The 26,307-nt window shown below is 41.6% G+C and overlaps 1 protein-coding gene across 2 annotated transcripts; it reads right to left on the reverse strand.

Moving 5' to 3' along the window:
* Positions 1-25,657, reverse strand: LOC125467579 (annexin A5-like). 2 transcript variants are annotated; one of them, XM_048563645.2, is made up of 13 exons: positions 25,529-25,657; positions 25,381-25,416; positions 19,651-19,738; positions 17,041-17,135; positions 15,491-15,604; positions 14,053-14,143; positions 10,844-10,923; positions 7,381-7,434; positions 4,856-4,949; positions 4,448-4,543; positions 2,878-2,936; positions 2,156-2,278; positions 1-1,329 (listed from the first exon to the last, which is right to left on the reverse strand). In XM_048563645.2, exons 2-13 carry the CDS (start codon positions 25,396-25,398, stop codon positions 1,270-1,272), a joined length of 972 nt encoding a protein of 323 aa, XP_048419602.2. In that variant the 5' UTR covers positions 25,399-25,416; positions 25,529-25,657; the 3' UTR covers positions 1-1,269. The 2 variants fall into 2 exon arrangements, with proteins under 2 accessions (XP_048419602.2, XP_048419603.2); XM_048563646.2 differs by lacking the exon at positions 25,529-25,657 and having other exon boundaries at positions 25,381-25,522.
* Between the last annotated feature and the right edge of the window lie 650 nt (positions 25,658-26,307).

Below are 26,307 nucleotides of genomic sequence, written 5' to 3' on the forward strand. Positions count from 1 at the left end.
TACTTCCAGACAAATTTTATTTCTCTCTGGGAGCACCATTACAAGGTATGAGTCACGTACATTCTAAGCTCAAGGAATAACCAACTTTGTTTTTTATCTTAAAGTGTTCATTCATTGCATATAGGAGACTGAAACTAAAATGGAGGAGAAAAGGATCTTAACCAGTTAATCTTAGGGCATAAGTGCACACAAGTTAGTCTTACTTCTAGTTTGCACATCCCACAGTCAACCACATGATCAATATTTCAGAGCATGAGGCATAATAGGACGGTGACTTTGTGACCAGGGCTTAGCAGGCATTGAAGTGAGTGTCCAATATATACAAAATATATTGGAACATTGGTTAATGTAGATTTGCAGAAAGATCAAAATTCTGGGGGCAATTTTAGCTTGCCAGAGAGGAATGCCATGAGACCAGTGAATTAATGTTTAATGCCATCTCTTCAGTGGATGGAAAAACCCCCAAAGGGCCAGGAGAAAAAAGTAACAAAATCTCAAACTGCAAGGTCCTTTCACATGGGGCAAGGATGTTGCTTCATGTGGATAGTCCACAGGACAGTGAAACAACTCCATCAGTAAAATTAATTGCAGTTTCTTAATCTTCCTCCAAATTTACTTCATAGACCAAAAGGAAAAAAGTGCAAGCTTTGAGCTTTTTGATATTTGATAATAAGGAGGGGAAAAGTACAGTAGATTACACCAAATCTGCTTGATCACAAAATCATGGCCCTTTGCATGGAGATCAAAACATACCCAATTAGGCTTGTGCACATAATATTCACTACACAAGATATAGATTAAACACATGCGAACATTGGCAGTTTATATCAAAAAGTTAACTAGAAAATAGCACATGTAGGTTTAGTCATGGCCAAATCCAAAAGAATGTTAGTTTGCTGCCTGTGTTTAGTGGAATGTAATAAAATTAAGTGCATTGCACCAGAAAGTTGATCCCTTTTCACTCATCATTATAAAGTATTTTTATCCTTTTCAATTCATGGAGTGGACAATGAATTACATGAAAAAGAGTGCTAATACCACGTGGATGGAGACACTCCATGAACAGTGGCTTTAAAAAGCATACCTTGCATACTGGAAATGCAATTGCATCCTCAATATTGTAGTTGAGCCATAATCTAGTGCATTCAAATATCTATTGTAGTTGTATATAGAGGATTGCTGGCTTTTTAATAGCTATAAGACGACAAAACTAGAAACATTTGCCTTGTGGTCCATTCCCAGATCCGGAGAGAAAAACAAATCAATCCATCAGTCATCACCACCACAAAGCTTCACTAAGGTGTCTTTATAGTCACCACCTGTATCACCCTGTGGGCAGAAAAGTCACATCTTTATAAGCACAAAGGGGTGAGCTCAAGTAAGCTTCCACACCATTTTTCCTCCCCATCAACACCTCCCCACCCCTGAGTTTTCTTCCAACTTTTGCAGTGAGCAAAGGGTTCTCTGCACTTATGCTGATAAGAAAACAGCACACAATTGCACAAGTGAACAAGTAATAAAATTAGTCCTGTGGACTTGTGTACTGCATCTACATAAACATTAAAATGGCTGGCAGTTCCACAATGGCCAAGTTAAGGTAAAATTGAATAGTTTTGTAATTGAGACTCCTGGAGTTAAAGTAGTATGGTGCCTCTCTGAACCTGGGTATACAGGCTCAAGTTTCTTCTTAGTGAGAAAAATTCAAACAGGTCAATTAGCAAGTATTTAAGAGATCTGTGACAACTAGTGCCCAAAAAAGCAAACAATTCAAAAAAGCATATTGAAGACTTATTTCTGGTTCTAGAAAAAGTGTGGGGAAAAAGCAGATGGTATTTCCTTGAAGTGATAGTAGGAACTGCAGATGCTGGCAAGTCTGCAGTAACAAGGTGTGGAGCTAGGTGAACACAGCAGGCCAAGCAGTGTCAGAGGAACAGGAAAGCTGTTGGTTCAGGTCTAGACCCTTCAGAAATTGGACCAAAACATCAGCTTTACTGGTCCTTTGATGCTGCATTCATCCAGCTGTACACCTTGTCTCTGGTAGTTCCTTGAAGTTGGAAGTAAGTAGTTTGATTTGGAACAATTCTGCAAACAAAACCAGACAAATTCCACTAACATGGCTCAAAGCAAAGAGTTAGATCATTTATTTAACACCTACCACAATTGAAGAATTTAGGGTGTCACCATATTTTGCCTTATAGATAGCTTTTATTTCCACCAGGTCAATCTCAGAACGGGACACCATAATTCTCATCAGTGTGTTGTCATCTGTTCCAGCACCCTGTTTTTAAACAAAGGAAAACCTTTTAAAGTGAAAGTGGGGGGAGTGACAGCCTGATCACAGCAGTCCCTCAGTGTTACAACCAGCCTGATATGAGGCTAGCTTAAAGCGTTGCAACCTCCTACTTCAAAAAAGCCCTTGGACCCCCATTTATAGTGGCACCTACAGAGGTTTAACGGCTGTTTCTGAACATTTACCCCCGCCCCACCACCACCACCCCCTTCTCCATGACTAGGGACCTGCAGCAGATTGCTGGCCAATTTCCAACACCCACACAGGCAGTAGGTTAACACCAAGAACAGGAAAGTCAGAGGCCCAGGCATCAAGCTCAGCAGGACTTTGTGGGTCATATGACACACTTTAGAAGAGTATGAGAAATTGATATTTTACTGCATGCTGATCATAGGGGAAGAGAGAGATGGGAGATTTTAACAAAGAAATGTTCATCTTTTTGGCTCTGATCAAAGTGGAATTATTCAGAAGAGCAATAAGCATGGCTTTAAAATGAACCTAAGGTTAGTTGAGGATTCCTGAACATCCAGGCAACATTATCAGTTGCAAAAAAGGTTGAACAGTCATCTGCAAAAACAAATGCTTACCTTCATTGCATTATAAAGCTTTTCTGCAAAGTATGCTGGTGTATTCTTCACACATTTGACTGAGGAAGAAAAGGGAAAAAATGCTATTGCCAGTTGTAACACAGGTAGTGAACACAGTACAACCTTGAAAAGATTTTGTGCAGTTTAATAGCCATTTAAAGTGGTATTTTTGCTGTGCAATTGCCTGAAAAAGCAGTATTACATGTCAAGTGCTGCTGTGAGTAGCACCCAATATTTCTAATTCATAAAAAGGGAACAGTTTGTACCAATAAAATGGATGAGACAGGGAAACCAAGAACAAAAAAGTTTGTTGCAGAGAGACAGTGGGAACTGCCAATGCTGGAAAGTCTGAGATAACAAGGTTTAGAGTTGGATAAACACAGCAGGCAAGCCCAACATTTCCAGTCAGGACCCTTCTAAGGAAGTGGGGGACGGGGATTCTGAAATAATTAGGGAGACAGAAGGCAGATAAAAGATGGATTTAAAAAGATAAGGAGAGAGGAGAGAGGTCAAAGAGGCAGCATTAGAGCCAGTGATGGTGGATGTAGGTGGGGAGTGGTGGAGGGATAGTTTATTGCATATCTGTAAGACAAGAATCTTCTTAATAGGAGAAAAATCACCACTAGACTAAGTAAATCCTGTCCTTCCCGGTCAATAGAATAGCAACAGCAAGTCTAGTGGATGGATGTTTGCACTCTTCCATTTGTAGCTGCTTAAAAAGCAAATAGGTGCTATAGGGTCTGGTTCAAGATTATGATAGCACAAATGAGACTATTTAATAATAATGCAGAATTAGTGAAAAGTCTAATAGTAAACGAGCTGATTACTGATACTGGAATGTAACAAATTCTGGGGGAGAGCATGAGAGAGTGTGCTAACATGGAGTCTGAGAAACTCTTCAGAACTGACATGAAGTCACATCATATTGTGTTAGCTGAGGGCAGTCTAAACACTGAACATGAGCTTGCTTTCTCTCCACAGATGCTGCCCAACAGGCTGATCCAGTCTCAGTTAAATATCTTAGAAAACCAGACACTGTTTGGACAGATTGGCCAACTTTCCAATCTACTCCCTCCACACAGGGAGACTGCAGGTCGAGAAGGGGTTTGGTCTCGGAGTATGCACAGTTGATTTGTGCCCAAATTGAAACTAATGCAGTACAAAGTAAAATAACCTTATGTACAAGCAAACATTGTCTGAACTTTAAGTTAGCATTACTGTGGGATCATTTGTACATACAAGCAGTAGCCCTTCCAAAACTTGCAGACTCCATAGACACAGTCACCCAAGGGTGGAATCAAACCTAGATCCTGGCACTGAGGCAGCAGTGCCACTATGCCACCCTAGTGAATTGTTTAAGTGGCAAGCAGGGTCTCCAGTGCAAATCATTTGGAAATAAAGCAAAGACATCACCACAGCTTCTTAGTCATAGGCTTTGGAGCTAAGCCCATATTAGCACTCATTTCCTATTCTACTTCAAACAAAGCTACTAAAACTCTGCTAGTCAGTCAATAGACAGACTAGCGTTTAATTGAGCTTTCGCTTTAGAAAGTGACAGAAGATGCCTTACCAATGGCCAGCATAACTTGCTGCAGAGTGCCAGAACATTCACTGCCGATGCTATCTTCAATGTCAATGTCATTCATTTTCTGGTACTCGTCAAATACTGAAAGCATACAAAGAGGTAGTATGAATAATGACAAAGTAGGAGATTAGCTGTTCTGCTAATGGTAAAGCATTCAGCAAACTATTTAAATTTCCATTGATTTGAAGTGGATGCTATTGGCCTTAGTGATAAATTGCAGCTAATCATACTACTTAATAGTAAGTAATGGTGGCAGTTACATTGGCTCATAGGACAACTGACAGCTTACATTTTATAATAATTACATTGTTGCTAGCTAATTTCTGCACCTATGACCCTCACTCAGATACATATTCCTCCCAGATTCTGATTAGAGATGGTGTTCGTTAATACCTGCTAATAGGTGAGGAACACTCCTTGAACACAGAATAGCAATGAATTTTTCTTCATCTGTGCCCCATGCATTTTCACCAGCTTCATAGAGCGCCTTTGGAAAAAAGAAAGGCAAATTTCAATGCAGAAAGTGTACAAGGTATTCCTTGTACATTAAGTTTTAAATTCACAATGTGGACAGAGGCAAAGCCATTGTTTATTGCACCTGTAATAATTACACTGGAGGTAGCAATAAATTGTAGTCACTGGAGTGTGGGCACACCCTCAAGACAATCTAGGAACAAGACAGTTACTTCACCATTACTAGGTCAAAACCCAGGAGGTAGTATCATTCAAGTTAGGATGGTTCAACTTTGAACATGGTAATACAATAAAGGTAGCATTTCCATGTCTCAGCTGTTCATCTAGATACTAGCAGTCAAGGGTTTGCAAGGTGTCAGAGCCTTGGTCAATTTCTGTGTACTTTCTGAAAGATGACTGCATTGTGGTGTCAATCAAGTGGGTTTAACTGTGGAACACCAAGGGGGGCACTGTTAGGTCCTCTTGGAGATGGTCATTCCTGGCACTTACAGCCAGTACTATTCAAGAGTGAGCATGTCCAGTTAACTGGACCAGCTGGCATCTGTGGTGCTAGGGATCTCACAGTAACAGCATCTTTTGTATTGATGGGCTGAGCTCCCCCTGTTCTGTGGGATAGGCTAGAATTTCTGGATGTGAGTTTGCTCTGAGCTGGAAGGTTAGTTTTCAGACGTTTCGTCACCATTCTAGGTAGTGAGCCTCCGCAAAAGCAGGACATAACACCAGTACTTCACTTATCTGTTTAGGTTTCCTTGGGTTGGTGATGTCATTTCTTGTTCTTTTTTCTCAGGGGATGGTAGATTGGCTCCAAATCAATGTGTTTGTTGATGGAGTTCTGGTTGGAATGCTATGCTTCTAGCAATTCTCATGCATGTCTCTGTTTGGCTTGTCCTAGGATGGATGTGTTGTCCCAATCAAAGTGGTGTCCTTCCTCATCTCTATGTAAGGATACGAGTGATAGTGGGTCATGTCGTTTTGTGGCTAGTTGATGTTCATGTATCCTGGTGGCTAGCTTTCTGCCTGTTTGTCCAATGTAGTGTTTGTCACAGTTCTTGCAGGGTATTTTGTAGACGACGTTCGTTTTGTTTGTTGTCTGTATAGGGTCTTTTAAGTTCATTAGCTGCTGTTTTAGTGTGTTGGTGTGTTGGTGGGCTACCCTGATGCCAAGAGGTCCGAGTAGTCTGGCAGTCATTTCGGAAATGTCTTTGATGTAGGGGAGAGTGGTTATGGTTTCTGGGCACGTTTTGTCTGTTTGTTTGGGTTTGTTGCTGAGAAATCGGCGGCCTGTGTTCATAGGGTACCCATTCTTTTTGAATATGCTGTATAGGTGATTTTCCTCTGCTCTGCGTAGTTCCTCTGTGCTGCAGTGTGTGGTGGCTCATTGGAATAATGTTCTAATGCAGCTTTGTTTGTGGGTGTTGGGATGGTTGCTCCTGTAGTTCAGTATTTGGTCCGTATGTGTTGTTTTCCTGTAGACGCTGGTTTGAAGTTCCCCATTGACTGTTCGCTCTACTGTGACATCTAGGAATGGCAGTTTGTTGTTATTTTCCTCCTCTTTTGTGAATGTTATGCCAGTAAAGGGTATTATTGATGGTCTTGAAGGTTTCCTCTAATTTGTTTTGTTTAGTGATGACAAAGGTGTCATCCATGTAGCAGACCCAAAGTTTGGGTTGGATGATTGGCAGAGCTGTTTGTTCGAGTCTCTGCATTCCTGCCGCTGCTAAGAACCCTGATAGCAGGTTGAGAAGATTTGTAGTTCAGGTTGAGATTCTGGATGTGAGTTTGCTCACTGAGCTGGAAGGTTAGTTTTCAGATGTTTCGTCACCATTCGAGGTATCAGTGAGCCTCCATTGATGTTACCTAGAACGGTGACGAAACGTCTGAAAGCTAACCTTCCAGCTCAGTGAGCAAACACATCCAGAACCTCAACCTGAACTACAAATCTTCTCAAAACTTGCTAGGCTAGAATTTGTAGAGCTTCCAAAGAGTGATTAATTGCCCATTAAAAATCACTCACAAGCAGATGTGCAGGATTGACCATTTATTAAATTGGGGTGGGTGCTAGATCACTTGGCTCAGGTCTATTGCATGGGTTTGCACCCACCTGTCCCCTCCCAAAACCAAGGGAAAATAGATGAGATGACACACCAGGCCACAAGGTTGAATGTGATTCTGACGATCCCATAAACACCTAGCAGATGCTATGCTGGTTTCCAGATCTAGTCAAAGCCTAGAGTCATATCGCCACACAAGTGCTGTCCTCCATGTGCAGCCAGGATTTGCATCCAAAAGGGCCTGTGGGGTCATGCTGACTGTACAGATCTAGACATTGAAGAACAGAACATCATTTCCCTCTACTTGGATTTTCCAAAGAGATAGGCAAGCTGATGAGAAGTATCAATGAGAAGATTTAACATTGACTGCTCAGTAATACATATGCATCTCACCTTAGCATCATCTTCTGCTTGGGAATCATCTGCATTCCCTTCATCACGATTACCCTAGGTTTAAAAATTCAATGCAATTAAAATATCAGCAACCCTTGATGACCACTGACAGGCATGAGAAGACAGTTAAATAAAACCACAACCAGAACTCAAATGTCTGCTGGGAAACATGAGAAAAATATTGCAGATTAGTGATTTTAGGAGTGTTACTATTAACTTGGTGCTACAATCCTCAGCAGCACAATTGCATGCTTCATGGTATAAAAACATTCCATAACAAGGACTTGTTTCACATTACAATTTACAATCAGGAGTTTGCAAAAAGTTGCTCCTTTCTCTGGAAGGTAAACCCAGAATTAGGGACATTCAAAGGCAAAAAAGTTAACTCGTCCCATCATATTACTAGAGAGTCAGTCAACAACCTTCACAAGACATTCCACAGTTTCCCCAAATCCAGGCCACTGCTTCATTGACAAGGGCTAGAGGGAACCTCGTGCTCAAAAACAACAAAAGTAGCACATCAGGACCAGGCCAGGAGAACACCTGCTCGAAATCTAAAGACATAAGGATGAAGTTTGAAATTTTTTTTTAAAAAACAAAAAAGGTATTTATTTCAAGTGATCATGCCAAGCCATAGGACCTGGGAAGGGTTTTCAAAGTGTCAGTTGTTTGATAATGACAATTATAGTGGTGCCCAAAGGCAAAATTGAAAGGAAATCTTGACACCTTTTTAAAGAGGTCAGAAAGGTCTTGGCAATTCTGCCTTCGGACACCACTAAAGTGATATAATAGCTGCCCTGACATCCACAGTCACCAGATGGCAGCATTGCAACTGCCAAGAAAACCCACAATGACATTAGAGATAATGGGAACTGCAGATGCTGGAGAATTCCAAGATAATAAAATGAGGCTGGATGAACACAGCAGGCCAAGCAGCATCTCAGGAGCACAAAAGCTGACGTTTTGGGCCTAGACCCTCTCTGATGAAGGGTCTAGGCCCGAAACGTCAGCTTTTGTGCTCCTGAGATGCTGCTTGGCCTGCTGTGTTCATCCAGCCTCACATTTTATTATCCCACAATGACATTAGTTGCAGATTCCATAGAGGCCAAAGGTTATATTGGACCTCAAACAATTCTGTCCTTCAGAGATTGCATCTTTTTGACTATGTACTGAAAGAAGATGTACACAGTTATTTACAGCTTGAAGACAGCTCAGAATTGAAACAGTGCTCCCTAGAAGTAACACGTACCAAATTTCTGAAGGAATTTCTCAGGTTCAGGAGAGGCAAGTATATGGCTCTGGTCAGCTGCTGTTTAACACTGACCAAGGGAGTAAAACAGACAAGAGACTTTGCAGCACTCCAAGGATGTTCCCTCCATTTTTGTCCAAATGGATCAGAAACTTCACTTGGAGATATGGAATGACATCACTAAAATCCAAAGGAGAGAGACAAAAAATTGACAATAAAGGTGGAAAAAAAGCAGCCACTGAGCTACAAATTAGGAGGCAAAGAATCAAACAGGATTGTGAAAATAACTTGTGAAAAAAGGTAGGAGACAGAGGGTGGTTGCAAAAGGTTGACTTTCAGACTGGAGGCTTATGACCAGTGGTGTTCCACAGGGCTGTGCTGGGTCCACTACTTTGTCACTTATATAAAAGTGACATGGATGTGAGCAAGAGGGGAGGTATGGTTAGTAAGTTTGCAGATGACACTAAAATTGGAGGCATCTTGGACAGCAAAGGAAGTTACCTCAGTACAATGGGATCTTGATCAGCTAGGCTGAGGAATGGCAGATGGAGTTTAATTTAGATAAGTGAGGTGCTGCATTTTGGGAAAGGCAAACATCAGGCCTGGGCTTATACACTTCATGGTAGGCTCCTGGAGTGTTGCTGAACAGAGGCCTTAGAGTGCAGGCCTGGTTATTCAAAAGGTAGGTCACAGGTAGACAGGATAGTGAAAACAGCATTTGGTATGCTTGCACCGACTAGTAAAGGCATTGAGTATGCATGTTGGAAAGTCATGTTGTGGCTGTGCAGAACATTGGTTAGGGCACTTTGAACAGTGCCCTCAGTTCTGGTCTCCCTGCTGTACAAAAGATGCTGAGACACACGAGGGTGCAGAGAAGATTTACAAGAATGTTGCTAGAGTCAGAGGGCTTGTGCGCTATAGGGAGGGGGTGGAATAGGCTGGGGCTATTTTCCCTGCAGCATCCAAGGCAGAGGGTGACCTTTTGGAGGTTTAAGATCATGGGGCATGGATGGGGTAAACAGACAAGATACTTTCCCACAGGGAAATTGTCCAAAATTATATAGGGTATAGGTTTAAGGCAAGCAGGAAAGACTTAGTGACCAGAGGGGCACCTTCTTCAGAGGGTGGTGCATGTGTGTAATGAGTTGCCAAAAGGGAAGGAGGCTGGTGCAATTACAACAATTGAAAAAGGTGACTGGATGGCTATGTGAATAGGCAAGGTTGAGGTATGTGGGCCAGAAATTTCTTTGGGATATCTGGTCAACATCGGTTAGACTGAAAGGAACTGCTTCAGTGCTGTACATCTGACTATTCAGTTATGGTAAGTCAGAATATTGTCAGTGTCTTTCTTCTACATCAAGGTAAAAATTGGCCTAATTCTGCTCCATCCAGCCTGCTCTACCATTCAATCACAGCAGTGTTTCTGAACCCAGTCTCCTGCCTTCTCCCATATATCCTCAATTTTCCTTAGCAAAAGGACACATCTTAAATCCACTCTGACTTGGTCTCCACAGTCCTCTGCAGCAATGAGTTCCACAGATTCACCAGTCTCTGGTCAGAGAAATTCCTCATCTCAGGATGAGAATGACAACCCCCTTTTAAAACCAAAAAAAAGTGTGCCCTTGGGTCCTAGTCTCTTGCAGGAGTGGAAACATCTTCTCCACACCTATTCTATCCAGGTGTCTATTTGGCAAATAGTCACATGAAAATTCCCTATAGACAAGGCACACACACAAACAAGGTTTTAGCACCAGGTGTTATAACGAGGAGTTTAAAGAAGCCTTTTATTCTAAGCCAGAGGACTCGATTTCTGGTTGATTCACTAGGTCACAATTCGGGGAATAGTAGAGCTCAACTTCTAGCACATTTAGTGATACCTTGTTCCTCCAGTCCTGTCCTCTGAAAGAGTCAGCTCACTGATATTGTGCTGCTGGAATTCCCTGTATATTTACTAATGCACCTTAACACCTAACTAGGTGGTTTTAACTGCTGGCCCCAAAAGAGGACCTGTGGCAAATGGTGTTTAATAACCTGGTTTTGCTATGGTCACTGTCCTATACTTGTACCCAGGTTGCTGGAACAAACATAATTAAAAAGGGAGCAAAGTTGTGATTTGAAGTTCCCAACAAGAAATTCTAGCAGTTACAGGAAATACTTTAAGGCCATCATGAGATTTGATCAAAAACACAGGTGACCAATAGAGAGAACAGATACCTGAACTAGGGAAACCAGAACTCGTTGGAAGTAGCCAGATGTATCTGAGCAGATATCCTCTTCCAAATCAGATTCAAAGTCTGGAAAGATCAAGGAGAAGCTGATAAAACAGGCTAATTGTGTGGAAGTAAGTTAGAAAATGGACAAGCTCATTCTGATAAGATTCTTTGGTGACTATTAAAATTGCACTGACCACACAGACCATTCTAGCACTCAAATGCAAGAGATAACCAAAGGCACCAGGTGACAAGAGCTACTAGAAATAAGTAACTAGGAACCTACTTAGAGGGAGGCTAGAAAGTTAGTGGGAGTTGATCCAAGGATTATACCATATTTTTACAATGACAATATGCATAGTAACAGGAAATACATGGATCTTAGTTGATACAATGGTCCACCTAAAATGGATGTTGATTAAGCTTAGAAAGTTACTGGAACAATAAGGGAAATTCAAAGTAAGTAAAAGCTGAAATGAACTGCTGATGCTCTAAATCAGGAAAACCAAGTTGCTGGAAGCACGCAACAGGTCTGACAGCACCTGGAGAGAAATCAGAATTATGTTTCAGGTCACAGGGTCATGTTTGTCACAACTCCAGGAATGGTGGAACTCAAAACTTGTAGCATGGTTTGCAGGAAAGGAAGACTTGAAACACCCATTTCTCTCCAGATTTTCAGCAATTTGTTAGTTATTTCAAAAAGTGAAATGTTGTATTTTGGCCCCTCAGGTCCAGCACAAGTCCCAAAAACCACTTGTTTTGCACCTAATGTGCAACTAATGTCTGGATGGGTTACAAGTGGTAAAACAGACACTGGAGCCACAGTAGTTTACCCAGTTGGATTGTGCAAACTTACAAGTACAAGCACTTTAGGGAAAGACAGATATTGATTATAGAATCAACCCAAAATCACAAGGACCCAACAAGACAGTCCATCAGCTCAGGAGCGAAGGACAGTAAAAAGTAAAATCAGCAAAACAAAAAGGTGTTTTTTTGGGGGTGGGCAGGAAAGAAGAGATGTTGTTGCAGCTATTCCTATGTTAGGAAGAATACTAATTAGTTCAGTTGAACAAAGGATCACCTCAAGTTGATAGCAAGACCAGAAAAACAAGGAAAAACTGGAGTTACATTAACAGATGAGTTTGTACTTCAGAATAGCAGCATGGCAGTGCTGGTTGACAGTTAACTACTTCAAAAAAGGTCCTTTTGACCCAGTAACCAACATAAAGTCAAAAATCAGGTGACTGCAAACCCCAAGGCTGTCAATGGAATAAACATGGTCACGTTAGGGGTTTACAAAACCAGGTAGAACATTTGAGGCCATTAGCTTGTTTGCAGTTCAATTTTAAAAAGTGATTTTAGCTAAGTAAACCCAAAGATTGAACTTTAAGGATGGTCAAGAGGACTACCAGGTCAAAATGGAGTTGTGTTTGCCTCTCATAGGGAGAAAAGAATAGTTCCAGGCAAAAGAAAACAGTACTGTAGAAGAGAGCTGTAGTATGAAGGTTCTAAACTAGGAGTGTTAGGTTTAAAGAAAGCAGGAAAGTAAAACACACAGGCTGAGGGTATTCATGTCATTAGGCTCGATAGTTTAAAAACAAAAGGATAATTAGAACTGAAATATTTGATAGAGGGCTGACATTTCTCCAGGTTGGAGTCCAGATAGCAGAGGGAAGTATATTAACTACTTGATGTCTTTTAAGATCCAAGTTCTATATTTAGGTAGTTTGAGCTCTGCTTTAAAAAGGTTAATAAAAACAAAAATTTTAACAAGTAACTCTAGCCTCATGCAACAGCTTGTGGTCAATTACAAAATGTTAAGCCAGCTTTTATCATTTAGAAATTGGACTCTAAGCAATACCATCAGTTGATACTGGAAAGGGCTAATGTTTCAGTCAGTAGGTAAAGTAACAATTCCTGCTTTCTCAGCCTGGGGGGAGAGGGGGGGGCAGGGTGAGGGAGGGAGGGGGGGAGGAGGAGTCATGGAGGCCAGATCATGCTCCCTATTGAATAAACTCGTCAAAAAGGGTCACAAATCATGTCAAATCCAATTTGGGTTTGACTTGCTACTCATTTAGTAATACTGTTTAAGCCAGCTTTTAGGAATATACTTCCCTCTGCTATCTGGACTACAACCTGGAGAAATGTCAGCCCTCTATCAAATATTTCAGTTCTAATTATCCTTTTGTTTTTAAACTATAGAGCCTAATGACATGAATACCCTCAACCTGTGTGTTTTACTTTCCTGCTTTCTTTAAACCTAACACTCCTAGTTTAGAACCTTCAGCTGAGTGGTTTGCTGCTTGACTATTAATCCAGAAATTCAGCTATTGTTTGGAAACAGGTTCAAATCCTGCCACAGCTGATGGTGAATACAAAAATCAAGTATTAAAAAGAAAAAAAAGTGGAGTTCAAGAATTTACTGATGACCATGAGGCCATGGTCAGGAAAACCCATCTGGCTCACTAGTGCCTGTTTTGGGTAAGAAATCAACTATTGTCACCTGGTCTGGCCTGTACACGCGGCTGATTCAACTGCCCTTTGAAGTGTTGAGGGACACAACATGAGCAGCTAGGGACAAGCAATAGTTGCCAGCTATTTAGCAATGCTCATGTCATGAGGGAATTAAGAAGCTCCACCCACCAACTAAGACAGTGAGCTGACATTATTTCTGCTCAGATTCCAGGGAGCCAGGAACAGGACATCAAGAGAAAGTTCTATGCATGTTACTTCTGAAACTCTGATTATATAGTCATGTACTCAACCACATACTGGACCAATTCAAATCCAGGTCAGTCATGTCAAAAATCAGGCTTGTAATTGTTTAGAGGCAGATAAACGCATTTCGAACCATCTCTGCATTTACCAATTAAAAGCTGGGGGGGGTGGTGTCAGGAACAGGATTGAGAAATTGGCCCCCCTAGTTGGGATGCCCCATAGCTTCTGCCAGGGTGTTCATACAACTAATTCATGGGCAGAAGCATGAATCAAGCTTGTTCTGGTTTCATGAGATTAGATACTCCCTAAAAAGGGTATGGAGTTCATTCTGAACACCAGCAGGCAGAAACCCTTATTGTTTTTCCTCATGTTGATTAGACACATTGAAGCAACTTTCCCCTTGTCCTGGTGCAGCTACAAGAAAAATGCTTAAAAACAACTGAGGATTTCTAAGAATTTTTAAATAGCAGCTGCTTTAAATCAAACACCACATACCTTCTTTATAAACTTTGACAATCTGCTGTATTTGTGTGTTGTTGCGAGATGCTAAGATTTCAATCAAGACATCCTCAGATGTTCCAGCACCCTGTAAAACCACAAAGTCTGAAGCTTACATTTGACTAGGAATCCTAATACTTTAAAAAACTTGAACTGTGTTCAGTGCTAAAAACACTGCACCATTCAGTGTTGTTTCAATCCAACCGTTAATAGTAATTCACCATAATATCCTAGATGGAGAAGGGAACTAAGACCATTAGAAAATTATTGTTGAGTCTCTATTGACTTGTGATATTGTATTATTCCAGAAAAAGGTATCTACCTCAAGTCATGAATGGAGTCAGCGCAGGGTCTTCCATCAGATGGTATGTTACAATCAAGAATGACAGAATCCAAGAGTTTGACATATCTCATTTACTATATGAATGAGACAGCCCTGCCCTTCAACTGTTTACCCAGATGAGGCTTCTGTATTGTTCCAAAAGCCACTCTCCACCCCACCCTGTTAAAACAGACTTTTGTGAAAGGGAAAAACAGTTTGTGTCTTTTAGAGGACCTGTAGAGACTTTATCACCGTAGTGGAAGTGATCACTTTGAAAGATTTAAAAACGAAAAAAAAGGGGTGAAAAATCCTCAATGTTTTCAGTTTCCAGAGCACTAGTTCTGTCACCAAGAGGTCATTGTTAGCCACCTGCTGCACTTCTGGTGAGGGGCAAATTTGATACAAACAAAACAGCTGATCCCCTGTCTGGGGGCACAATTTAAATACAATTGCATCCAAAAGGCATACAGCAAGTTATAAAAAATTTGTACACTTATTGCAGTCAGTGAGCATGTTTGCCCAAACAGAAACATTACCTGCTCGTCCAAAACAAATTCTAGTTTCTCATGTTTACAGTATCTGAAAATTCTTGGCACAGATGCCTCTACTTCACACAGGGCAGTTCTGTCAATTACCATCTCGAAATGTTGGCTCAGTTATTCAGGTGCCCATCAACAAGCTTGTCATTTTATACCATGCCCAAATAAGATAAATATTGACCCAAAAAAGAAAACTTAGACTTAACTCAAAAACACAGCACAGTGAAACAGTTTACACAAGACAAAGACCCACCCTTTACTGAAAGAGGACCTTTGAAGGATCACTATTCAAAGTGCAGGACATGACAGTTAGCATGCAGGAGAGAAAGCTGGGCAGGGAACCAAGAATTTGTGGCTAGTGGGGTGCAAACTTAAGTTTTAAAAGCCTGCAGAGTGTAATAGGGAAGGAGGGAAAATGTTGAGACAAGGCAAGGAGAAGCAATACAATGAGAGCAGGGAGTGAGCCAGAAACACATGCATGAAGAACCTGCAGAATGGCAGTTTTGGAGAAGTCTGACTGCAGAAACAAAGTGATCAAATGTTTTCCTCCCAGATCAGATGGGATCACAGTTACCTTCAGAGCATCATGCAATTCCTTGGCATCATAGCGATCTGGAGGAAGCAGGAGGGCAACTATCAAGGATTCAAACTTCCCCGACAACTCAGATTTCAGATCATCAATCAAGTTCTGTGACAACAAACACTAGATTAACATAATTTCACAACTGTAATGCTGTTAGCAGCAACTAGGTGTGTCTAGAAACATTACATGCTGTAATAACCACCCTAACTTCCTTTGAAAGGTTCTGGCTTATTTACAGTGGAATAATAAAATTAAATTCAAGCAACCTAGAACTTCAAACTATTCTGCTGGTGGAAATAGTAAATCCAACATCAGGATGAGTGTAAGCTAGTCTGTTAGCTCGATAATGTTAACTGTATCCATGCTGGGCAGCTGACCCTGACAGCCAAGAGAGAGTCAGGCCACACTGCAGAGTGAGAAATCAGTCAAGTTGGCATAAGTGGTCTTTTCCTCATCCTGAGGAAATACACACCATGGAAGCATTAACATGGATAAGGCTGGACTGTTATCACTTTTCAACCAGATTACTCCTTAATATCCAAAGGGGAAACAGACTGGTGGAAAATTAAGTGAGATCACTGCTTTGGTCAACTGTGTGACTGGTGCAGAGAAAGCTGTTGCTTGTGATACAAAGGCCCAGGAAGTCACTGGCTTTATGAAGGTCAAGTTATCTACAGATTTATCTGGATGAGCACCTGCATCATTTCAATCAGGAGGTTGGGCAAAATAAATTGGTAGGCTATCACCTAAACAACCTGGGACATGCAAAACACTTCACAAATGTAAGCAGAAGAGAGTGACTGTCTACCTCTGTCAAAGGATCCAATCAGATCAGAAACATTGACATTACAACACTGGCCCTAACAGGGCCTGGAGTTAAAGGATGAGAGGACCCTCCTGACCTGTTCCAGACCTGAACCACTCAAAGTCTGGCAGCATCTGTGGTGAGAAGCAGAGTTTCCAGTATCTGCGGTTCTTGGGTTTATTCCCCTCCCAACCCCCATTAAGGGACAAAGGATAGAAAATATAATCGAGAGAGACATGAAGTGATATCAGGAGGAATGTGATCAGAAATGACATTTTATATAGTGAGGAATTACAATGGACAGTGTAGGTCATTGCATTTGTGTTAAATGCATGATTAGGACTCAAGTTCAAGTTCATGTGTAGAGTTTTGAATGAGAAATGGCTCAAAGATAGGAGGCAACCCTGGAGTGTAGCAGTCTCCAGGGCGAACATTGCTAACCCAAAAACTTTACAATTTAGAAGTCACAAACAAGACAAGTGCAATCCATGTGACTTGAGGGACACCACACAGTTTAGCACAATCCTGATGTTTGACAAGACCCACAAATGGGATGATGGGGAGAGTGTGGAGAGGGAGGGAACATGGAACCTGATGTCAGGATAGTCCAGACAGATGACTCAACATGGAACAAGTGTCAAAAGACAACAGCTATCTACTGCCCATGCACAGAGGTTGGCAAAAATCAAACTTGTGGTTTCAGCAAACAAAATTGGCACAGTTAGCCAAACCTTACTTTTCCAATTACAGTTTTGTAGGCACGAATGATCTGCTGCCTTTGATTGTTACTTCGCTGAGCCAGTATATCCAATATGACATCTTCATCAGTTCCTGTAAATAAAAAGTCAGTCTTCATTTGCAAATGTATTAGTACTACAAAATAAAATCCAAAAAATTAACTGGACAGGATCATTTTCAACATGGGATTTGGCAATCTGACCCTCAAAAAGCTAAGAGATCAGAACAAAAGCTTGAGGGAAAGGGCAGAAGGCTGTTGGTGGTCAATCATTTCAGTCTGCATACTCTGCAGGTATTTCTTTGGCATTGTTCTAGACTCAACTGACTAAAGTTGATTGAATGACCTGCTCCTACCATTAGTAGTGAGAATGCTCACAGGCTGCACAATGATGAACACCATTTGGGCTTCCTCAGACACTGCAATACCCTGTTTGAGAGAAAGGCCTAGGCAATGCCTAGCCTTGGAAGGAGTGGTAACAATGCCACAGATGTTAGGATAATAACCACCTTCAATAAAATTGAATACCTCAGCTTTGACATTCAAACATTTCCATCAGAAACACTAGTCAACATCTTAAGGATTTCTATTGACCAGGAACTAGACTAGCCATATTCAACTTGCCTGACTTAGTGCAACTCCAGCACTAATCAAGCAACTCAACTGGCATTGCACCCATCACTTCAACATGGACTCCCTCCATCATTGCTGCTCAGTAACTGCAGTCAACACCATTTACAAGGTGCACTGTTGAAATTCACCATATGTTCTTTAGACAAGACCTTGACCAATACCACCTAGGACACAATCAGCAGATATGTGGGCAAACCACTACTTGCAAGCCACTCACTTATTCTGGAGAAATCTTAACAGGGAAGCTGCATTCTTTCACTGGTCAAAACTCTGGAATTGCTATTCTACAGTATTCTCTCCCTGCACCATAGACCATTATAGTCCAAAAACATTATGGCCTGCTGTTGCTTCTTTAGCCCCTCAAGCCTGCTCTACTATTGTGCTCCAAGTCTACTTTAACCCTATTTAGCTCTGGAAAAACCACATACAAGAATCAACTTCAGTCTTCAAAAAAATTCAATTGCTTGACATCTACTGTCTTGAGTCAGTTTGGAAATGAATCCTAAATTTCTCATCTGCCTTAAAAGTTAGAGTTAGCCTAATCAAACAGAGCCAAGTTATGTACTTATCCAGGAAAGGATAAATCTTTATTCACTTTTTTTGGGAGGCTATTCAGGGTCTTATACACCAAATCATTCTTCTGCTAAACTCCAGTAAAAGCAAACCTGGCCGATCAGAATCGAAATCCCTGCAGTGCAAGAGCAGGCCATTGGCCCATCAAGTCCACAACCTGAAGGGCATCCCTCCCAGACCCACCTTATGTCATTCTAACCTCACATGGATATCCAACTTATCCTCGTAAGAATCCACTCATGCTGTGCGTCCAATGCATTTACACCTTTGCTTAAATAAAGCCAAACTAGCATGCAATTTGAAGTGTAGTCTCAACTGCCCTCTAGAACTGAAGGAGATATTTTCAATTCCTTCCAAAGGTAGCATCATCTGAGTACCAACTTTTATTAGATGTTGCAACTACATACTAGTTATGACTCAGGCATTGGAACAAATCCCCTTGCACCCTGGATTTCCACATTCATGCCAATTTAACACTTGGCTTTTCCCATTTAAATAGAAAGAACATTGGAGAAACTCTGGCAACATTTTGTCACCAGAATTAGTTTATAGCAATTGGTAGGGCTCTTCAGAAGAGCCCTAAGAAGGGATTCAACTTGAAGTCTCTCTCTCCAAAGATACTGCCAGACCTGCAGTGTTTCTCCAACATCTGGAATATTGCACTTTTGTTCCTGCCAAAAAGTATAGACTGCTGACCATTTTCTCTGATGCAATAAGTGCTGGCTTGGTGAGCAATGCCTACATTCCATGCAAAAGATCTTTAGTTCATTCAAGAAATTAGGAGAGAGAGTTACATTGGGAACACTGCTAACTGCAAACCATCTACAGTGACATTACATAGTCCAGAAGGCACAATTAATGAAGGTTTGATGTCAGTCATTTCAAAGAACCCCTTTTGCTCCAAATTACAAGGGTTACTTGCACTGGAACAAACTAGTGGCATTCTGGAAAAACAATTTACTCAGTCTTTAGGGACCAATCAGCATCTTGGATGAGACAGTCACAAATTGGGGGAGGAGAAAGAGAGTGTCCACAGTTGTGTGCCTGACACTTGTTAGAGGAGAGAGAGTCTTCCATTACCTCAACTCTAAAATCTAGCAAAATCCACAAACAAGTTATTTTGTAACATTACATGTGAAATATTGCACTAAAATCAGTGCCTTAAATTAGCATGCCTTTTTGCCCTTCAAGAGGAGCTATCAAAGATGGGAATAAAACAATGACAAGGATCAAATTCAAACAAACTCTGCCCCCAATTTAAATCATGGAGGTGCATTACTTATTCATCAATTAGCTCTTGGCTCCTATCCCAAAGCAGTGTAACAGGCTAGGGGAAAAAGAGAGAAGATGAAGTTTTTTTTTAAAAAGAGGACACCACAGAACTGAGAAGTGCAGTCTCTTTACCAAATCCTTTCATCGCCTTGTGAAGCATCTCAGCATCCTGGTTGGCATCAAAATCAGGATAGTCGCAGACTGTGCCACTGGTCCTTCCCTAGGAACAAAATCATTTTAGTGTCCCATTGGTCTTGGTAAAATGCATACAGAATCCCAAAGTGGATTAAACCATGGGTGTGGGGGAAGGAAGAAAGACTCCATCAGCACCTCAGTGATCATACTACCACAACAGCAGGCTCATTCAACACCTCACTTGTCAAGGCATTAAAATCAGATTTCATGAAGACATTATGGCTGATGGAGCATCTGTTGTTTGGAGGATTAAGAACAGGTCAGTGAGGTTAATGATGATTGCATGGACATTGAGAATTAGATCAGAATTGCTAATAGACCTGGTGCACTTCAGGACAGCATTTTTAAAGAAGTCAGGGGACCAAATACACCCAAAAGCTACACAGTCTTCAATTATTTAAAGAGCCACAAGAGAAAAATGTTCACAACACCAGGGACAGCATTTATTACTTTTGGCATAAGTTAGTGGTGAACTGCCTTGAATTGCTAAGCCCACAAGCATAGCTGGAGTGCACCATACACTGGAGGAATTGTTATAATCAATTAGACGTCAGTGAGCAGATAGATGGATAGCACTCCCTGGGAGAACAAAAGGATTGATGCTATTAAGCCAGGGAAGACAATCAAGATAGGTGGTAACAGAGTTTATGAGTAGTTGAAAGTGGTTTGGCTGGGGTGTGGGGGGGAAACAAGTAGCAGATGCAGAAGGACATTGTCATGCTGAAATTGTTAAAAGGCCTGTAACCTTCAAGATTAAGTGAAAGAGGTGCTGTCTTTGCAGCTTGTGCTGTCACATTTGAAGCAGCAGGGAGGTGGAAGCCCTGGTCACAAAAATAGGTTTTTTTAAAAGTGTCCCCATGACTGTCTTCCACTGTTCTACACCACAGCCCCCACTCAGTGGGGAGAGATGGCTGGGGATTGTGAGCAGCAAGTGTGCACAGCAGTAACTAGACAGTTAAATGCTGGTTTGAGAAATAAACACTGCTTCATCCAGGTGTCTCAGACTTGCATTCTACACTGGCTCTTAAATGCAATGCAATCAACTCCCAGCCAAACTAAGTCTTTTCATGGCAAAAGATCTTTTAGGTACAGCCTGCAAGTACTGTTGTGATACAGTGATCATATCTCACCTGAGAGAGGGAACCAAAACAAGGTCCAGGTTCAAAGACCCAAATGCACCAGAGGTGCTAGAACACATCTGAGCAGTTGAGAAAAAAGTTTGGGACCAGCTTGTATTGTAGGTAGGGCATTCCAAATCCACAAAGATAAAAGTTACTTAGCTCTCCATTTCTTTTTTCTTAAAAGCCTTCCATCAATAGGTTATAATTGTTTAGAGTGAAAATGTGTTATAATTTTAACAGGGTTGGGAAAACTAAGCTACCATACAACATCATGCTTGCCACCCCCCACAACCATGGCACATTTTATGCACCTTCTAAAAAAGATCCTTCTAACACATCTGGAATTAGACTCCACCCCAGGCTAAGTGAAGGTTTGCTCCAACTTAAGAGATAATTGGAATTGCAGATGCTGAAGAATGAGATAACAAGGTGTAGAGCTGGATGAACACAGCAGGCCAAGCAGCAGGAAGGCTGACGTTTTGGGTCTAGACCCCTTTCTGCCTGTTTCAGAACCTCCTTCCCCTCCCCTCATTTCTGAAGAAAGGTCTAGGCCTGAAATGTCAGCCTTCCTGCTTCTATGCTGCTGCTTGGCCTGCTGCATTCATCCAGCTCTGCACCTTCTCTCCATTTGCTCCAACTTCTTTGCTTTTGTTCTGGATCACCAGATGTTCACAGTTTAGACTACAGACAAAACATTTGCCTTAATGTTTAGTTGCACAACTAAAATTAACTCTTGCAGTTAAGAGATGTTATTAGCAAGTCTTTGCCAAGATTGGACAATGGGTGTGCTGGCCAATGTTGTAATTTAGTAGAATGAGATCCAAGCACAATCAAGTAACTTCATTTAAAAATACTAAAGCAAACATTAGTTTACTACCCAATTATCCCTGAAAACAGAAGTAGACAGAGAATGCTATATAGTACAGACTGAGCAGAGGTGGTAAGAATAAGTTCCTTGCACTGCTTTTACAACCATTAGTGTTACTTCACGCAAGCACCGAGCAAACATATCCAAGTATTCTCAGAGGATACAGGCTCATTAGGATTCTATTTCTCCTCGTTTTGGACAGAGACAGCGTCACATTGAAAGCAGTGGGTGGGGCTCAGTGCAGAGACTAGGATCTCTGGAACAAGCAGCACCAGATGAGAACTGCACATTCAGCTATGACCTTGGAATGAAGGTTTCACAAACAAAAAGCAATGAGAGAAATCCTAGCATTTGACTAATAACAATTGTAATGGTTATCTGTCACATGCAGGCAAGGGAAGTCGCAGGATGGAGCTGGAGGAACACAGCAGTGTCCTAAAAGACATCCCAACCTGAAATGTCAACTTTCCTGCTCCTGTGATGCTGCCTGGCCTGCTGCATTCCTCTAGCTCCACACTGACTCCAGCATCTGCAGTTCTATCAGAGGGAAGTTGCAGTCAGATCAGGAATCATGACTTTACACAGATTCCATTGTGAGGTTGTGTCACACCCATCCTCAGCAGTTACAACTTCCCCCTGATTCACTGCCTTGTGATGCAGTTAACAAGCAATGCCATGAATCACAAGACACCCATTCCAGCATTACAAATTTTACATCATCTGCAGTGGTTCAGCACTAAAAAAGCAATTCTAGTTGTGTCCTTTTCCCTAATGTCTGCACCAAAACCTATTCTGGCAATAGGATTGAGTTATTTTCTTTACTGCCAGAGAAAAATCTTAAGTTATAATTCCTTTAGAGTATAGCATCTGACATTCCCTTTTCCACCACACACCATGCCACCCCCCCCCCCCCAGGAAAGCACTTTCAGGTGGTGAGTGGTTTAGTTTCCCTCCCACTGATGACTTTAAGGTTGTTGGAATAACATCCAATACAGATGAGAAAGCTGTCTAAATTAAAGAAAGTTCTGACACTTAGTCAAAGTCACCAACTCCATCACCTCAAGACAGTCAGATACCAAAAGTCAACAATGTAGCAGCAGTGTGTTGTTGGTTATGACAAGTACATCCAGTCTGTGCAGAGCTCATCCAGGTTTCCCAAACTAGTCCTGTTTGCCAGCATTTGGCTCATAACCTTTCCTATTCATACACATCCAGATTTTCTTCTTTTAAAAAGTTGTAAATTTAACCACCTCAACTTCTAGCAGCTCATTCCATACACACCACCACTGTGCTCTCCCTCAGCTTAGACCTATGCCTTCTAGTTTTGGGCCCCCCTACTCTTGGGGTAACTATTTTTGGCTAGTCACCTTATCTATGCTGCTCATTTTTCATAAACCTCAAAGACATCAGCTATCAGATGGTAACTCCAGAGGAACACCAGATTGTTGCATCTCTAACATCACCCAACTGAGTCATCCTCCAGCACAATAAGTAGCAGCCCCACAATCTACATCAGATTGACCCTACAATTTTTTTCCATGGCTCAGGTTTCCTGCTCCTCCCCACTTGGTTCGTCATCCAACCTTGCCGTCACCAGGCCTATGCAATGGCCGGGTGACTGGATTGCTCCAGAGAAATTCAATTCGGCTGAACAAGCACCTGCTGCTGTGACAGTGCTCTGAACACAAAGGCCAGTTGTTGAAAATTGCACTGCCAATCTCAACTCCGAGTAGTGAAACCAAAGCTGCCTACAAGACCCAGATCACCTCATCAGCTAATGACATTCTCAAATTCCTCACCCATCAACATGGCAGGGACACTATGGATTAAAACCAATGCACTGATTACTTCACACAGTAGTGGATTCCTTGCCCTCCATACAAGTCAAATCCCACCAGTGCCATCTTCTTCACAGCACTAACCCTAGTGCATTTGTTGGGACAGCTACAGTTGTCTAGACAACACTAGAGCAGTTTACAAGCTGCTCAGTTGTATAAACAGACAATGATGGGGTATTATTTGGTAGCATTGTTGGAAAACAGGCTTGGTTACAACAGAGCAGTGAGCTTGGAGTATCTATTAAACTACAGCAGCAGAAACTTGTGGCAAGGATAATTACAATAAGGCCATTGCAGACATGAGAACACTCCAGGGAAATGCAACTTCAACCCAGACCTTCTGATCCTACGGTAGGGTACTACACAACAATATCCCTTGTTAAAGTAGGAGTACTTTTAAAGTTAGTGCAACCAACATCAGCCTATTATAAATGCAAATTAATGGCATTTCAGTCATTTGGTTAGATTTCATTTCAGTAGCAATAGCATAGCCACACATGCTATGAAATGGCTAGGATATGGTGACTTGAATCTAGACTTTCAGTCCCCATAGTAGACACTACTACTGTACCACAAAAGCCCTTCCATTAAGTCATTTAGATAGTTCCCCAATTGACCTGCTCATCAGTTGTTAGGACACCTCTGGAGCAGGCGTGACTTAAAAGCTGGGCTTCCTGGCTCAGGGATTGGTACAGCGGCAGTGTCCCTCATAAGCCCCAACTCAATTAGTTGGTTGCCTAATTGAACAACAGTAGCCACAGCCAGTTGTTGACTTGTTCAAACCAATCCCCTGGAGGGATGATTACCATTTTCTTATTCCACAGCTTTTAAAATCTTGAGTCTCTCAGAGCCAACCCAACTTGTTCAATAAGTTCAGAGATAATGGGAACTGCAGATGCTGGAGAATTCCAAGATAATAAAATGTGAGGCTGGATGAACACAGCAGGCCAAGCAGCATCTCAGGAGCACAAAAGCTGACGTTTCGGGCCTAGACCCTTCATCTCTGATCTCTGATGAAGGGTCTAGGCCCGAAACGTCAGCTTTTGTGCTCCTGAGATGCTGCTTGGCCTGCTGTGTTCATCCAGCCTCACATTTTATTATCTTGTTCAATAAGTTCATTTGATTTACACAAATCTGAAAGCTGTGCAATCAACCACCACAATTTAACAGCCCAATCCCATCCATTTATGAAGTTTAGCTATTCAAGTTGTGGAGTTACAGCCACCCCATATTCTCAGTTTGATGGCAGTCACTTGGAATGCAAGGGGTGAATTCGTGATCCATCAAAAGACCCAAAAAAAAACAGGCCGAGTGTTGTGGCTCTCTCTGTTAAGAGAAACAATAGTTGTAGAAACTAGCTTTTGCATTTAAGCCCATAATTGGTAGTATATAATCAGGTGCATTTGAGATAGGCTCCTTGCCTATTTGCAATGAGTACAACACCCAGTCTCGCAGACATGGGTGGCTTTCCTTTGTTGATGGGTACATGATATTAATTAACACAGTATCTCAACAGGGAAGATGATGTTTACTTTGAACGTAACCGGCTGGTAATATTTCAGTAGAAACCTGAAATTTTGCACACACACATTTACTCAGTGCATACCTAGTTGTCAAAGAAAAGTTGGAAACAAAAACGATTCACTAAGTATTACTAGTAGATTAATACATGGTTGAGAAATCACAGCAGCGCTGAAAAGTGTCGTATAGTATCCCCTAACCGCCCACACACTTCCCCGCCCAGATGAGGAAAAAGTCACCATTCCTTTTTGCAGTAAGCGGACCACTGCAGCCTGTTCAGATTTCACTGAAGTTGGCAGATGTAGTACAGACTACTCACCACGCCTTTGGCTGCCATGGTTCAGTCGAAAAATTTCTGTTTTCAAAATAAAAACACAGAAATAACTTAATCTAGCTGGTTGAGTCTTAAAGTACTTCAGTATACTTTGGCAAACAAAATATTAAATCATTGCAAAGTACAGACAAACCTGTTTCGGAAAGACTGTTTTAAAAAAAATTCAGTCTGTACAGCTCATAAAAAACGACACACTAATGGCCTGCCTATTTCTCGAGAGAAACCAGCGGAGGCTGCTTCTGGATTGGTTGAGAGCTTGAAACTTAAATTAGCCATAGAGGGAAGGCATCCTATGAGAAGTGACTAACGCCGAGCTATTAAGGATGCACGTAAAACCAGAACCGAACTCCACCTGTTTTTGCCGAATAAATCCAGTTGCTCAGGCAAGAGCTTTCCTGGGAATAGCTCTCACTGGCACAGAGCCTAAAAAAGACATCCGCCAATTCTGAAATGTTTACAATCTTCTAAGTTGCGAGGCAGAGGAAGAACTGACAACACAAATAGGACGTGTAGGAGCAAAATTACTGTAGATGTTAGAATCTGTACTGACAACCAAGAAATGCTGGCGATCTCAGTGGGTCAGGCAGCATCCCTGGAGAGAAAGTAAACCAACGTTACGAGTCATAAAGTGTCATCAAGATTCAATACGTTAGCTTGCTCTCTCTCTCCAGAAATAGGAAATGCTTCTTCTCAATATTAAAAATTGAAATTAAAGTGACTATATTCTTGGAGGATCATCGGGCTGCTCACTCATTAGAGAGAGAGAGAGATGGCTGGTTTAACCTGATGGTCACCATGCCTCAGGTGAGGGGTGAGGTTGGGAAATTGGGACCTCACAGTGCCCTGCCACCTGAGCAAACAGATGCAGAGTGATGCCAACAGTGTGGGTCCAATTCACATTGAAGTTACCAT

The sequence above is a fragment of the Stegostoma tigrinum genome, chromosome 37 (assembly GCF_030684315.1).
Source record: "Stegostoma tigrinum isolate sSteTig4 chromosome 37, sSteTig4.hap1, whole genome shotgun sequence".
Lineage (NCBI taxonomy): Eukaryota > Metazoa > Chordata > Chondrichthyes > Orectolobiformes > Stegostomatidae > Stegostoma > Stegostoma tigrinum.

What these genes read in the sequence shown, in the direction of transcription:
- LOC125467579 (XM_048563645.2), bottom strand. An exon ending in AATTGCATGATGCTCTGAAG is followed by an intron (nt 14,144 to 15,490) that starts GTAACTGTGATC and finishes GTGGTTTTACAG; the next exon opens with GGTGCTGGAACATCTGAGGA. An exon ending in AGCTTTATAATGCAATGAAG is followed by an intron (nt 2,279 to 2,877) that starts GTAAGCATTTGT and finishes GTTTAAAAACAG; the next exon opens with GGTGCTGGAACAGATGACAA.